General features: G+C 45.8%; 1 protein-coding gene across 1 annotated transcript in view; it reads left to right on the top strand.

Moving 5' to 3' along the window:
* Nucleotides 1–13,734, top strand: part of cntln (centlein, centrosomal protein) — an 86,532-nt gene that overhangs the window by 26,833 nt on the left and 45,965 nt on the right. The window contains exons 11-13 of the mRNA XM_031863020.1: nucleotides 2,477–2,596; nucleotides 5,694–5,815; nucleotides 9,406–9,522. Of these exons, the coding sequence (XP_031718880.1) occupies nucleotides 2,477–2,596; nucleotides 5,694–5,815; nucleotides 9,406–9,522 (359 nt within the window). The remainder of the gene's footprint in view (nucleotides 1–2,476; nucleotides 2,597–5,693; nucleotides 5,816–9,405; nucleotides 9,523–13,734) is intronic.

Genomic DNA, 13,734 nt, shown 5'->3' with positions numbered 1-13,734 from the left:
TGTGTGTGTGTGTGTGTGTGTGTGTGTGTGTGTGTGTGTGTGTGTGTACAACATTACCGGGAACCTGAACGAGTTCAGCTTTGAGAGCTCCAGACGCACACATGACGTGCTGCTGCAATCATAAAGAAACCCATTGATACCAGTCTCTGGGAGATGGAGAGAGAGAGAGAGAGAGAGGTTAGAGGAGGGAGGCAGTCGATGAAATGTTTCTTCTTTGAGAGTTTTACTCTTCCTTGCATACAGACTCGGGGCCTCTCTCCTCATTTCCCTCGTACTGGATGCCCTCCTCCCCTCCATCTGCATTGCACTTTCATGCTTACAGAGCTGTAACAGGGTGCGATGCGCGGGTCAGGTCATGGCCGCCAAACCAGCTGCCGAGCTTGACAGCGGGCACATCTTTCTTTGCCTCATGTTATCAGATTTGTATCTTTCAGGCCTTACTTGTGGAACAGAAACAACAATGTCACAGCAGAGAGCTTCCCACACAAGCAGAAGGCATTCATGTGTCTCGTGTACCTGCGGCAGAGAGAACATCTGCAGCAAATCTCAGTCATTTGTCAGCATCGCCATGTCATCTTCCCCTGTACACTGTCGGACACACTGTCCTTGTGTTCACACAGTACCTGTGCTAACCCGACACATTAGAAAATACCAGCTCTTGCATCAAGAATATCCTCATTTCAGTCTTTTTTTTCTTTCTTGTCCTCTGGTTCTCACATACAAAGGAACAGCTATGATGGAATATTCAGCTCATTGATAAATCAATCCTCCCCGAAATGTACCTCTATCTGAGAACCTATTTAGAATTCATCCTCAATAAGTTATACTTTAAAGTTAGTCCTCTTTACTTTAAAGTTCAGGACTTTTAGTTGATCTGGATTCCCCTTTTTGGCCTCTCGGTGTCCCCTATGCACACACAGGCTAAGCCAGTTGGCCACTCATCAGGAATATGCAGCTCAATCTGCTAATTAGTTGCATGGAGTCATTAAGGCAGCGTCAGAGCACATGGTTGGCACCCATGCAGGCATGATAGCAGAACCGGGCACACCGGGTCACTGGAGTCAACTGTGGCTTCAAGGCACATTCCCGAACACACTGGTGTGCTTAGAAATGTTTGTCACAGGAAAATGGTTTTACAGATATAATAACAATGATAAAATCAGAATAGACATGTGACAGAAATGTGTATTTATTGTTATAATCCTGAATATTTTCACAATATCAAACCCCATGCACGTTTTGACTGGGATTTTTATTGCCATTAAGGTAATAATTGCCTTTTAGTGTTATCATTGTAAATGACGTGAGTTCACCTCTGCTGTGCAGGATCACATTTGCATGCCCACGCATGAGGTACATGGTAGATGTGATGCAGTCAAAAGCCATTGTATTCATGCATTTTACACAATGCAGGCCGGACGACATTGTTGACTGTGTTCTTTTAGTCAACTTCACACAAGAATCCTCACCGCCCACAGTTTGTTTGGTTGCAGTGTACACTAATGTACGAGTTACACTAAATGCACTTTCCAATCTGTAGTTTTATACAGATAGATTAGACCACAAACTTTAACAGACAACAGAGCCAAAAGAACCCATTTTTTGAGGGAGGGCACTTATCTATCCACCGTCCTATCATAAACCTCCTCACTCCACCACCCCCCCTTCCTCCTCCTGTACTCCTCAACCACTCCAGCCCAAGGACTGTTGTACGTTTAGTCGCATTGCATATTTCAGCCTGCCATCTGGTCAGCTCTGCCAGGCACCGCATGGGGCCTCCTATCCTCCCATATTCATATTCCACTAGCATATTGTTCCCACTGCTTCTCTACAGCGTGGCCCCAGCACTTCTCCACTTCTTTATTTATTTCTACAGAAGAGGCTGGAGAGCAAACTTCCACCCCCCCCCCCCCCTCTAATCGGCGGCTCTTCCAGTTGTCCTATCAAGTGTAACCTGGAGGCCCCTAGTAGAGCAATTAGAGCGGCCTCCCTGCCCACCTCTTGTAATGAAGCCCAGCACATTCTGGAATCTATAGCCCCTTTAGTCTCCCCTAATGGGACATCATTATTGTCAAAGAAACAATGTAAATGGAAATGAACATACTCATTAGCCAGTCGCAGGGAGAAACCTTTGCCGCTCTCAGCTTGCAACTCCCACTTCCAAAGACACACACACACACACACACGAAACTGAACCTCCTCCCTTCAGCTTCTGCGGACTGCTGCTCCAGCCAGCTTGCTTTATTCCTCCGACAGCATGTTTGTTTGTGTGCGCATATGTGTGTGCCGAAAAAAAACAACGTTCAATGTTTTACTCAAGGTGAGAGGGGAATGGAATGAACATGGATAATTCCATTATTGGCATTCACTCAGTGTTTCTACAGATGTTAATTGTTGCATGGGTTTGTGCCTGTGTCTGTGTAAGGGAAGTGTGCTGAAGTTCTCACCCCAGTGCTTCTTTGCTTACCTGTCCCAGGGCGCACCGGTGCAGCGATCCAGGTCTTTGTCCCCAGCCAGCGGTGTGGAGTTGGGTAGCGGGAAGAGAAGAGGAGCAGAACAGCGGAAACAAGACCTTGAGGAGCTGCTGCAGTTGAAGGTAGCTGACATAGACGAATACACATAATATCCTCTCCTTTCCATATCTACATAAATCAAGCAATCCCCATTCTTTTTTGGGGGGTTTATTCTAACTTTATGTCCTTTGTTTCCTACAGCCCACATCAACTTCTTTGCTTTTTGTGTTGTAAGGCTTGATTTAGGCTTCCTGCATCCGCAAGGGTTGCCAGTTTTCCCATAAGTCCTGTGCGGCAAGTTTTCACCTGTCCGTGCACAAACAACAATTTCTAACTACGCCGATGGGCGGAGAAAATGGAGAACTTTTCTTCTTTGAGAATGTCGGTTTGCCATGAGTAGAAACCCGCACACGAGTGTGAAAGATCCTAATGTTTCCTCTTCACTGTGCCGCGTCAGCTCGTGTCCGTCCGAGCGTCCTTGCGGAAAGTATAACCGAGGCTGTTGACTGCCAGGGACTATATGAACTACTTTGAGGTATTGTTTGCTGAATTGGGCACATTCAATGACACAGTGGTGTCCAGCTGTTAGTGTGGAGCACTAGACCGGCATAGTGGAGCTGCTTGTTGCTCGGGCCACTATCTCACATATGATTGCTGCTATCAGCCGCTGGGTTGTGGGAAGGTTTGCAGCTCTGCAAGAGTCACGGTCTCCAAAGGGTTCAATTGCACTACCGATGCCACTGCCTCCTCCATGACCTTCTCCTACAGTGTCTTTCTCACACACACACACACACACGCACACATACAAATACATATGTGTGCGCACATAAACAGTGCGTAGGCAGTGAAGCAGCAGGGGAGGATCTGCTCTGGTGAAAGTGGATGCAGCAGGTTTTTTTTCCCCCTTAAAACGAATCGGCTTTATTGGTCTTTTAACCTTCACGTGCTCTATGACGTCGTTCTCCCACAATTCCTCATTCCCTTGGTTTTTCTCTCTCTCAAACTCACTGCAAACAAAATACACTTCATGTTCACCTCTCCACTGTGTTGTCTTTTAAGGTTCTTTTTTATTTGATGTCAGTGGAGTACATTTTCCGCTGCCATGACTGTTTTTTTTTTTTTATAATTTTGACTTTGCCCTACAGCTGTCCTCCTTTGTTGCCTTTCTTTACCCTTTCTGTATTTCGGACTGACCACTCAGTGAGTGATTATGTAGAGGTTATCTCCCTTTGAACACATTAGGCATCATTTTCTTGTCAGATCTGAAGTGTCTGAATTATATCACTGGAAGACAACTAGTCAGACGTTAATGCTCAACGTAGATTCAGACGACACGCTTGACTGTCTTGGGTAATGGTGCCATTTATGTGTCTGCCAGTTGAGGGGCATTTAGCAAAGGTATGCACAGAAAAACTGTGATTGGCAACTCACATCTGTGGCCACATTAACGAAAGCATTAGTTCAGATTATGATTTAGTGGTCATGTCCTTTGCTTGGATCTGGTATTGAGAATAACGCCCTCCATCAGCTACAGCTGAGACCTCTAGGATCGTCCAGGACAGCACTTCACTCTGTCCAGTCCGTTGTTCTCCTGTTGATCCGATCTAATTATTTCCAAAAGAATGCCTTTCAAATTGGGAACGCCAGCCCGTACCATTGACATTTTGACCTTAGCAGCTAACAGCAGCAGACAAACAAACAATTCTCATAATAATGGCCTCTTTTTTTTTTTCTTCTTTTTTTTGTTTTACTTCCGCACACTTTCAAGTAAACAGTAGCTGTTGCTGTGTAATTATTTTTCAGCTTGAGAACGTCCACAGATGTGTATGCTGGCTGAGTAAGGGGGTGTATTGATCTGTGGGCAAGGGTCTGTGGCCTGATGACCAGAACTGGGCTGCCCAGGGGAAGCTCTGGAAGGAGCCTGAGAAGCCATGATGTGGCTAATGCCCTGCCACTCGCTCCGTCCTGCCCCCCCCTCCATCAGGCAGCCTCAACTCTTCTGTGTCCTCCTCCAGCTCCTAGTTCCACCAGTTAACACTACCCCCGGTCTGGCCCCTTTCATTAGAGCCTTGTTTTTGAGAGGTTGGGGGCAGCTCGAAGGGGCCGAGGATGTCTTGCAGATGTCCTCTGTGAATAATCCGCACCAGGGAAAATCCATACTTGTCACAGTGTGTGTGTGTGTGTGTGTGTGTGTGTGTGTGTGTGTGTGTGCGTGCGCGCATGTGTGCGTGCGTGCGTGCGTGTGCACCTGTTGTGTGTCTAGTGCATGTTTGTGCGCTCTCTGTTCTCTTTGTCCTTGTTAATAATAACAGGGCTGAGGGCTCGCATTTCCCTCTCTGCAGGGCAGCCGTGTCATATCAGCAGTAAACAAGCTCCTTCCCTTCAGAAAGCGCTCGACAACTCTCCCTAGCCCTGGCCACTCAAGCAGAAACCTGTCCTGCACTCTTCCTTTCTCTTTTGCGTTGCTCTTGCTCTCTCTTTCTTCTCTTTCTAATTTCTCTGTTCTCTCTCTTTCCTCTATTTTCATGAGCTGTCTTTCTCTCTTCCGTTGCTCTCTTTCCACCTCTGTTTGTCCTTACCTTTTGAAAGTGTTTTCTCCACCACCCTCGCTGTTAAGGTCAGTGTGATGGGGAAGAGGGGTGCCCCTGACAAGAAAAATCTATATGTTGTCTTCTCTTACTCCCTCTTTAAAGCTGGAGCCCAATCTCGCAGTGTTTTAATAGCTGTCAACAACAGTGTCAGCAGCAAACCCACCGCTACAACCCCCCCCCCAACACAACACGTGCTGGTCATCAGTTGGTAACTCCAGCAAGTGCGTTTCTTTGCTGGTTAAAGAGTGTGTGTGTGTGTGTGTGTGTGTGTGCCTGCTCGGTGTTCTGTGACCCCATTGACTCTTTGTGTAAATGTCGTCTCTTAATGATGTCTCAGTTGCCCAGTGAGAGTGGGAAGCACTTGTCAAGGAGGAAGGCGAAGAGAGAAAATAATCTGAACCTGCTGGTTCCTGTCAGGCAAAGGTGTTTCAGCTGCAGACCAGTTTAAATATGTAGACGGTGAGGGGCTTTTCTCAGCTTCCCTGACGCACTGCTGTGCCAGTGTGAATGAAGCTGACTCCATATTTCAGTTAAGTTATGTTTCATTTGACACAAAAAAAAATATTAATGTTGTCGCTGTGCCTTACAGATGGAGGAGAATGAGGAGCTGAGGCGGGCTCATGATCAGCGGCGTGAACGCCTGTGTCTGATTCAAACCAACTACAAGACAGTCCGAGGCCAGCTGAGAGAGATGGAGAAATCAAATGGCGTGTGAGTACACAGCGTCACACAACACAGTTTATATATACGTGGCGCAATAAATACTGTACACTCACTCAATGCTCAGGACCTGTTGGTGTACACACATTTGATTCATAAAACACAGAGGACCTCTGCATACACAAAGTAACTTGGATAACTTCCAGCTCCACCCAGCAGCAGCAGCCAGTGAGCGATGTTTCAAAGCACATAACTCACCTTGCCTGATGTTAAAAGCCCTTGTGAAATGCTACAACCCTCTGAAACCACGCACAAAGAGTCTTAGGGACTCATAGATCTCCACATGTTGTCTGACAAGACCTGATTGCTGGATTTGGGAAAGTGGGAGAAATTCCTTCCTTTGCCTTTGAAAAGCTCTGAGGTTTTAAGCCCAGTCAATTTGGGCCTTTTTGTGCCAAGTCTGTGCGCGCTTCTGCGTCTCTTCTCCCCCAGCGTTCATTAGAATGTGAGAGCCAGAGGCTGGAGGTGTCTGGTCCTGGGGGGGTGCAAGGTGTTTGAGAAGGGAGGAGGAGTGGAGAGGAGGGTCCATTTCCTGCCTCGACCTGTTATCTTCAACAGAAACCACAGGATTTTTACACAAAGCGCAAAATGTGCTGGAAAACGTCATTAATATAAGGATCTTTTCTCTCCATTGTCTCCCCCAGCCCCTTTTCCCACTTTCTCTGTCTCTGTTTCTTTCCTCCAGCAGCATCATTGGGTCCATTTTTAAAAAATGTAACTAAAGGTGCATATGTTTTGGTGGCCGCACGGGAGCGAAGTGTTGACCCCGTCAGCTGTTTTCTCTCTGGGTTAATTAAAGAAAACAGCAGTGCAATGTGAGCCCGTGTGAAAGTGGAGTGAGGGAGAGAGCGTGTTCAGCGCTCGGCTCGACTCGGCTCATGTCAGCTCAGCGCGGCTCAACAGCATGTGTCTGAGACAGTGGGAACAAAGACAGAGAGAGAGAGAGAGAGAACTCTCAGAGTCAACACCAGTTGTGCTGCTGTTGTTCTACATTTTAGCGGGTTATCAAAGAAATGCCGCGTGGTGGACTGCCTTGATGTTATGTATGTTCCTATGATAAGACAAACAAGGCTGTGGTTAAGAGTAAAGCGCCGAGAAGACCAAACAATCCATAATAATATGTTTGTAGTTTCAATGTCAGTGTATTTGTATTTCATGACTGATTTGACATAAAATTGATGCGATAGGCAGCTTTGCCCTTTTCAGTTCGAGCCCTCCATGGCACCAGCCAGTCACTCAATGTTATGATCCTGGCATTCATTTGGCATTAAGCCCCATCCTTAAATAGCTGTTGAACCCACTGGGGTAATGCCATCCTGGATGAGAGACAATAGAAAATGACTTAAATACTCCCATTAGTGGTGGGAAATCAGGGCCCTAACAAGTCAGTGGGGATAGGCATCGGGTCTCATTGCATTTCGAGCTTGTTAGGGATTTCCTTGTAGCTTCCATGCTGTGTTGTTGCATTTTTGGGAAGATACAGGGGGTCGTTTTCATTTCCCTTCTGTCTGCCCCCCCCCCCCCCCTCCCCTCATCATGTAACCTGCCACACACACATGCCTGCACTTTCAAATGCTTAAGTTGTTTATATACACTGGTTACGTCGACTAAGATACCTAAGTGTTAGACACTAATATCATGTTTCTGCACCTACCAGATTTTCGTTTACCGTATATAAATATTCACCTCTCATTAGCAGAATTAAGTATGGAATTAAACAATTGATTGCTGTACGTCACCAGTGTGTGTGATAACCTGTCCCACTCAAGATGGAACTGCCAGCCAATCACAAAGCAGACAAACGCTCCATTGGCTCATCAGCATGCAGGTGCTGCGCAGTTGGCCAGTCCCAGTGAAACCATCCTGCCATTCACCATTACCACATTATTTTCCCAAAATGGCATGAAGGAGAGGAGGGAGAAAAAAAAAAAGCCAACTTCTTATTTATATGAAGGAAGGGAAAAAGTTTTTTAATCAGACTGGGGATGATGAGGGTGAGCAAATAAAATTAAAGGTTATTAAAGCATCCGTACTCTGATCAAAGTTGCGCCCATAAACAGATTCCCCCTGAATCAGAGCAATTAGCCGCAGCGGCGCGGAAAAGTTCTCTCTATTTCCTCCTGCTTAATAATGGAAACTAGGATACCGTAGGGGAGAAAGCACTGAGGCCTGAAGAAGATAGCTCTCTCATGGCTTTATGTTCAACAGCTTTTTGGCCCACTGTAAACAAATTAAAATGCTTTAAAAAGCTTTACCGTGACTTACTAAAGCTTCATACACCTTTCATAAGGAATGCAGTTGATACACTACCTACTTAAAAATCACACAGCGAGAATTAACACGGAGCTTTGGGTAAAATATCATGTACTTTTACAGCTCCAGGCAGTGTTAAGATAGCTCAGGCTGAAATTCATTGTGTGTTTGCTGTCGAACGTGTAAAAGTGTATCAATCTCTGTGACCATACAGCGAGTTTATACATAAAGTAGCTTTACACTCTGGGAAACTAACCCGAGCCCACAGATATAAACTCACACATGCATACACCATGAAGAATTTCAAGGGCTCCAAATTGCTCACAGGGGCATTAGCAGTATTAAATGAAAACATTTGCTGTTCTTCAGTAGCCTCCAACTCCCAGGCACCAGGGTTTAAGTAGTATTAGCGTAGTGTGGCTGTAGCTACATATCCAATAATGACCACGGGAAAAGGTGCCCTCCGCAATAGCAGTGACCCTCACAATCCATTTCCACACATCCAGCTCATTGATTGAGTGAAAATGAGAAACTCTAGTGTGTGTGTGCGTGTGTGTGTGTGTGTGTGTGTGTGTGTGTGTGTGTGTGTGTGTGTGTGTGTGTGTGTGTGTGTGTGTGTGAGACAAAAATTATACTCTCATCTGCTACTTTTGAAATCAGTGGATTTTTCACTAAAAGCCATTTTAGTTTGCAAATGAAAGGCTAATTGGAATTGAGTGTGTTGGGCAAAGACTGATTGATGAGTTGGGTGTAAGCAGGGATGCAGTTGAGCGCAGTAGGGACAGTGTGTACATGTGTGTGTGTGTGTGTCTGAGTTGAAGGGTGAAGTTCAATGGAGGGGGCAGCCACTGAGCACAAAGTGTCATTAAGTATTCATAAGTAAGGTGTAGACATTTGAATGACCTCGTTTGCGAGTGTGTTTTTTGCCATTATTTACATTTGCATGGCACACAGGGAATGGTCCAACGCCCTGCCACACGGGCAGTGCCCTGGGCTTTAACAAACGTGCATACGTGTGTACATGATTTGCCACTGAAATGTCAAAGTCAAGGCAGCTCATTTGAATACTGCTAAAGATGGCTGAATAACAAAAACAGAGTGAGAATAAGGGGCCTCGTTAGCCCCATGTGAATTGGCCGGAGGCAGCAAGATAACATACAGTCCCAACCATTTTCCCTTGTTATTATGTTTACTTTACGTGTGTGTGTGTGTGTGTGTGTGTGTGTGTGTGTGTGTGTGTGTGTGTGTGTGTGTGTGTGTGTATATAAGTGAGGCTATCGGTTCATTTTTACTTTTTGTCTTCTTATATGTTGTGTAAACGTGTCCAGGCCAGGTGGAAGGACGCAGCGTGCAGAGCCGTGGCAGCTGAGACAAGAGAACAGTGATGCGGTGTGGAATGAGCTGGCCTACTTGAAAAACCTCACCAGGAAACTCTCTATTGAAAAGTAAGTCACCTGCTGTCAAAGCTGCGTGGCTGCATCATAGGTGATACCGGCACTGGACGTTTGACTGTGCATGCATCCTTTTGAAACTGTTTCTTTCTGTGTTTTGCACATGTACACTAATACCAAACAGCACTTCCACAGTCCTGACTTGTTTGGTGGGTGTTAACATTTGAGCGTGCCCTTCCCAACTTCGCGGCGTCCACCTAGCTCTCCACATCATTACCGGCCAGCAGGGGCCAAAGCAAGATCGTTAGACTCGGTGCTCATTTGTAAAATTGGCTGCCCAAAAATTCACAAATATAAGTGCACAAAGTAAAATCACATCATCAGAATCCCTGGTGGTGTCTTTGTGAAATAATTGCATTTTAAATGGAACATTCATGCCAAACTGTAGTCATGTTGCTGGTGTAATTAAGTGAGTGTCAATGAGATACTTTACATACTTTGTTTGGTGTTTTACTCGCAGTGTGACTTTTTTCTGAAATGGGTGCTTTTTATTTAATTCCTTCGTCTTTCTTCCCTCCCTGTCTTTGTCTTTTAGTCTGTCTCTGGGTGTAGTGTAGTCATTGTCTTGTTTGATCTAGAGAAGCCCCTGTAACCGTACCACTAACACTGACCCTCTATGATGCTACACAAAGCTTGGCCTAAAGCCACAGTCTCCTCTCCCCATCTCCCCTAGCCTTCACCTCTCCTCACCTCTTTCCTCCTCTATCCGATGCCTCTGTACCCTCCTCTTCCCCTCTTCCGACTTGTCTTCCCAGTTGTCTCCCTCCGGTCCTCTGTAATGCGGCAGTAGGCTGAGGCCAGAATTCTGGTACTTGCCTCCCACCCCTTCTACTGCTTTCCCCTCTGCTCACCCGCCTGCCCTGTCCTCCTAATCCCAGCTGAGCTCATTATGATATAGCCCGGCTGCCTCTCTCCAAGCCTGAGCTGTCCGAGCTAATTACAGGCTAGCAGCCCTAGTGCCGCTGATGCTGCCTGTTAAGGGATGTCCGTCCATCTGCCTGCCTGCCCGGCCACGACTAAAGCTGAGCGCTGGATGGTCTGGGGGTGGGGCAAGGGAAGGGGGGGGGGGGGGGGTGAGCAGACTATGGTGAACACGTAGGGCCCTCGGATCTGACCTGCGAGGGAAACCACGAGGGATGGAGAGCAGCTCGCCTCATCCCTAGCTGTGTAACCGGCCTGTTCTCCGGGGTTGGTGTTGATCCCCTTCATGTGCCCCTGGCCAGCTCCACCTCATCTTCTCCCTCCCCACCCCCCAGGGCTCCTCCTTACCCGGGCGGCTGATGTAAAGTAAACTTGGCTGGGGTCTTTAAACTTGTGCTTTAGAAAAAAACTCTCCGTTCCAGGGCACGCATCTGCACACAGCTCGGTGTGTTGAACTAAGCGAAAGCATACTGCCCATCTCTATTCCATACCATACCAGCTTAACAAACAAGCTTCACTTCCATGCGATGCACATTTCTGTTGAGAGGCAACAAAAAGGCAAGAGTGTGTCCATCACAGTGCAACAACACCTTTCACGAGAGTTTGTGAAAGCACAACTACCGGGACACTATTGGGGGAAAGCAGTTGCAGCTTGTTGTTCCGTTGATCGTGTTATAATGATTGCGCTTGTGAAGGTTATGCTAGATAAGTGTTAGCAATGATCCACTAATAGGTAATTAACTCCTGGCAGCTGAAGAATTTAGGGCCAAATAAAGACCCCTTATAAGGCTTTAAATGCCAAGTGGCTGGCTTTAGAGGAGAGTCTCTGTATAATCGCATTCGCTCCTCCTTATTGTCATGATATGGTGCACAGATGCTCCCTATCACCTTCTCTGTAAAACACCGCTTGTAAAACACCATCTTGGTGCCCAAATGACCATTTTGCTGGTGTAAGTCCTGCACAGTGGGTCCCCGCGGAGGTAAGATACGTTTATGAAGCCCAGGCCCCCCCCTCCAAGCTCTGCACTTGAGCAAGAGGATGAGCGAGAAGATGAGACGAGTCTGTTTGTCTGCTCTTTTAGCTGGCTTGGGGATGCAGTAAGCAACAACTTGCTTATTGTTTGACAAGAAAATTAAATTATTAGCGGGATGGTTTCTTGTATTGTGTTTTGTGGGTTGGTGTCTCTTTGAACATTGTTAAGATATGCTTATTATTTTGTCAGTACATTTAAAAAAAGACATGGCTAAGACATGACTACACGGTCAAAAGCGTGTGGACACCAGAACACCCATATGTGGTCATTGAACATTGTATCTCAGGCGTTAATACAGCGTATAGCTCCTTTTTTGTTCCTTCGGCTTACTGAAGAAATTGAACTTCTACTCCATGCAGGGCTCCAGACTAACTTTCTACATTTCTTGCACCAGCACAAATTTAGGTGCACCCCAAATTGTGTACCTTGTTTTTTTTCAGCTCTTATACACATTGCTATCATCTTACCGGGGACAGGGGAGTCGGGTGATGGAGCAGTTACCTCCACCGATGATGTCGGACCTGTCGGGGCCGGGCAAAGGTGTAATGGGCACTGCAGCATTTTTCTTGACACAAAAATAATCAATACTTTTCTTCAATTTGAGCTACCGGTATGTTTTAGCATCACACTCGACAAATGTTTGGTCGCACGTGCCAACATAATCGCACTCTGGAGCCCTTTTTAACATCTTCTCTGTCATTTGAAAAGCTGTTGACAAGAATTCAGTTATCCTGACAAACTCAGAAATTGGCGTGGATTAGAAACGATAATAACCATTCATAATTTCATGAGTTTAACTTTTCTTGATAGTCTGGGACTGCCCTGTTGCTTTCATTACTTAGTCAGCGAACAATCCCACAAGTAGAGTAGCCTCTCCTTTTTATAGTCATGTGATTATGCACTGGCAGAATCTGACATCAAGACCTATAGCTCAACCTTTCATCAGTTTACAATACCTCTCAGATGCACACTGAAATATACTAGTTGATGCCAAGGCAGATTTACAATTGAGATTTCCTTCTGGTTGTAGTAGATCGCTCTGGCAAGCAACAGGGTGGGCAAGAAAATTTTCAGTGGGATCATTTTATCTGCCTCATTATGCATCTGTCTGCGGCACTCTGTGTCTGTGCTTGTTAATTGTTGTTAAAGGTCTGTTGGTAAAAAGAGGCAGGGATTATTTAGGCACCATAAACAGAATAAACACATGCAGTGCACCCTCAGACTTAAGATGCTATACTCAGACAACATCAAAGCATAAATTAGCTAGCGATTACTGAGGGAAAAAGCCTTTGAGATCATTTGCACTGCAGCGGCAGTGGAAGCTCCTCTATAGAGAGTGACCATTACCAACATGAACCTCCCCAATAAGCGACGTTGACACTAATTAAGTTTAATACATTTTACCCCGATGTTCCTCATATTCCTCTATTTCTTTTCGTTTCATCTTGATTTGCTAAAAGGTATTAGAAGTAATGAGAGTCTTTTGCCCCCCGGACCAGGGCTTAGTTGGAGGAGGGGACACATTTGCTCACACAAACATAATGTTTTATGCATGTTTTTTAATCAGACAACTAATGTTTTTCCTTCATTAATTATTTGGTAAATGAATTATTGTGCAAAAAAAGAAGAAAAAAACTTGCTTTACACTTAGTAATTCTGATGCAAGCTTTAGTGTGCCATCAAGTCCTAACTAGTCCCATAACAAGATAACATTTGAGCACAAAGAACACAGTTATTTCAAAGAACCAAACGTCAGAAATAAAATTCACACATACAGTAGACGAGAGAATGTAGTGTGCCTCGGTCCTCTCGTATTTGAATAGTCATTGACTGCGGAAGTGGTATTTAGTTGTTCCTCATGTTTAATAATTACAACATTATGATTTTTTTATTCCATATTAGGATACCTCGCAGCATCAACACGCCTCTTGAACAGAGAATATTGTGGACATCCTCGGTTGTTTCCACCAGTGGTCATTACATGAATCCCCGTTTACCTCTCATATCAGTGGCCTGTGGCAGCAGAACCTCACTCTTAGACCCACTGTGGCTGCTGCTTGCCCACAGCGAAAATACAGAACTGAGCCGCGTAAACTCCACCAGTCACCATTTCTGCTGACAGCGGTGGCTTATCCACCCAAACTCCCTCCATGAATTAACAGCCCTCTAGCCTGAGTTTAACCAGAGGAGAATCTCCCCCCCCCCCCCCCCCCCCCCCCCCCCCCCCCACCCCCCCACCAACCACCCACCC

Source organism: Anarrhichthys ocellatus, unplaced genomic scaffold (genome assembly GCF_004355925.1).
Source record: "Anarrhichthys ocellatus isolate YVR2014 unplaced genomic scaffold, GSC_Weel_1.0 scaffold28, whole genome shotgun sequence".
NCBI lineage: Eukaryota > Metazoa > Chordata > Actinopteri > Perciformes > Anarhichadidae > Anarrhichthys > Anarrhichthys ocellatus.
Note: the sequence above shows the minus strand (reverse complement) of the source record. Positions and strands in the feature narration are given on the sequence as shown.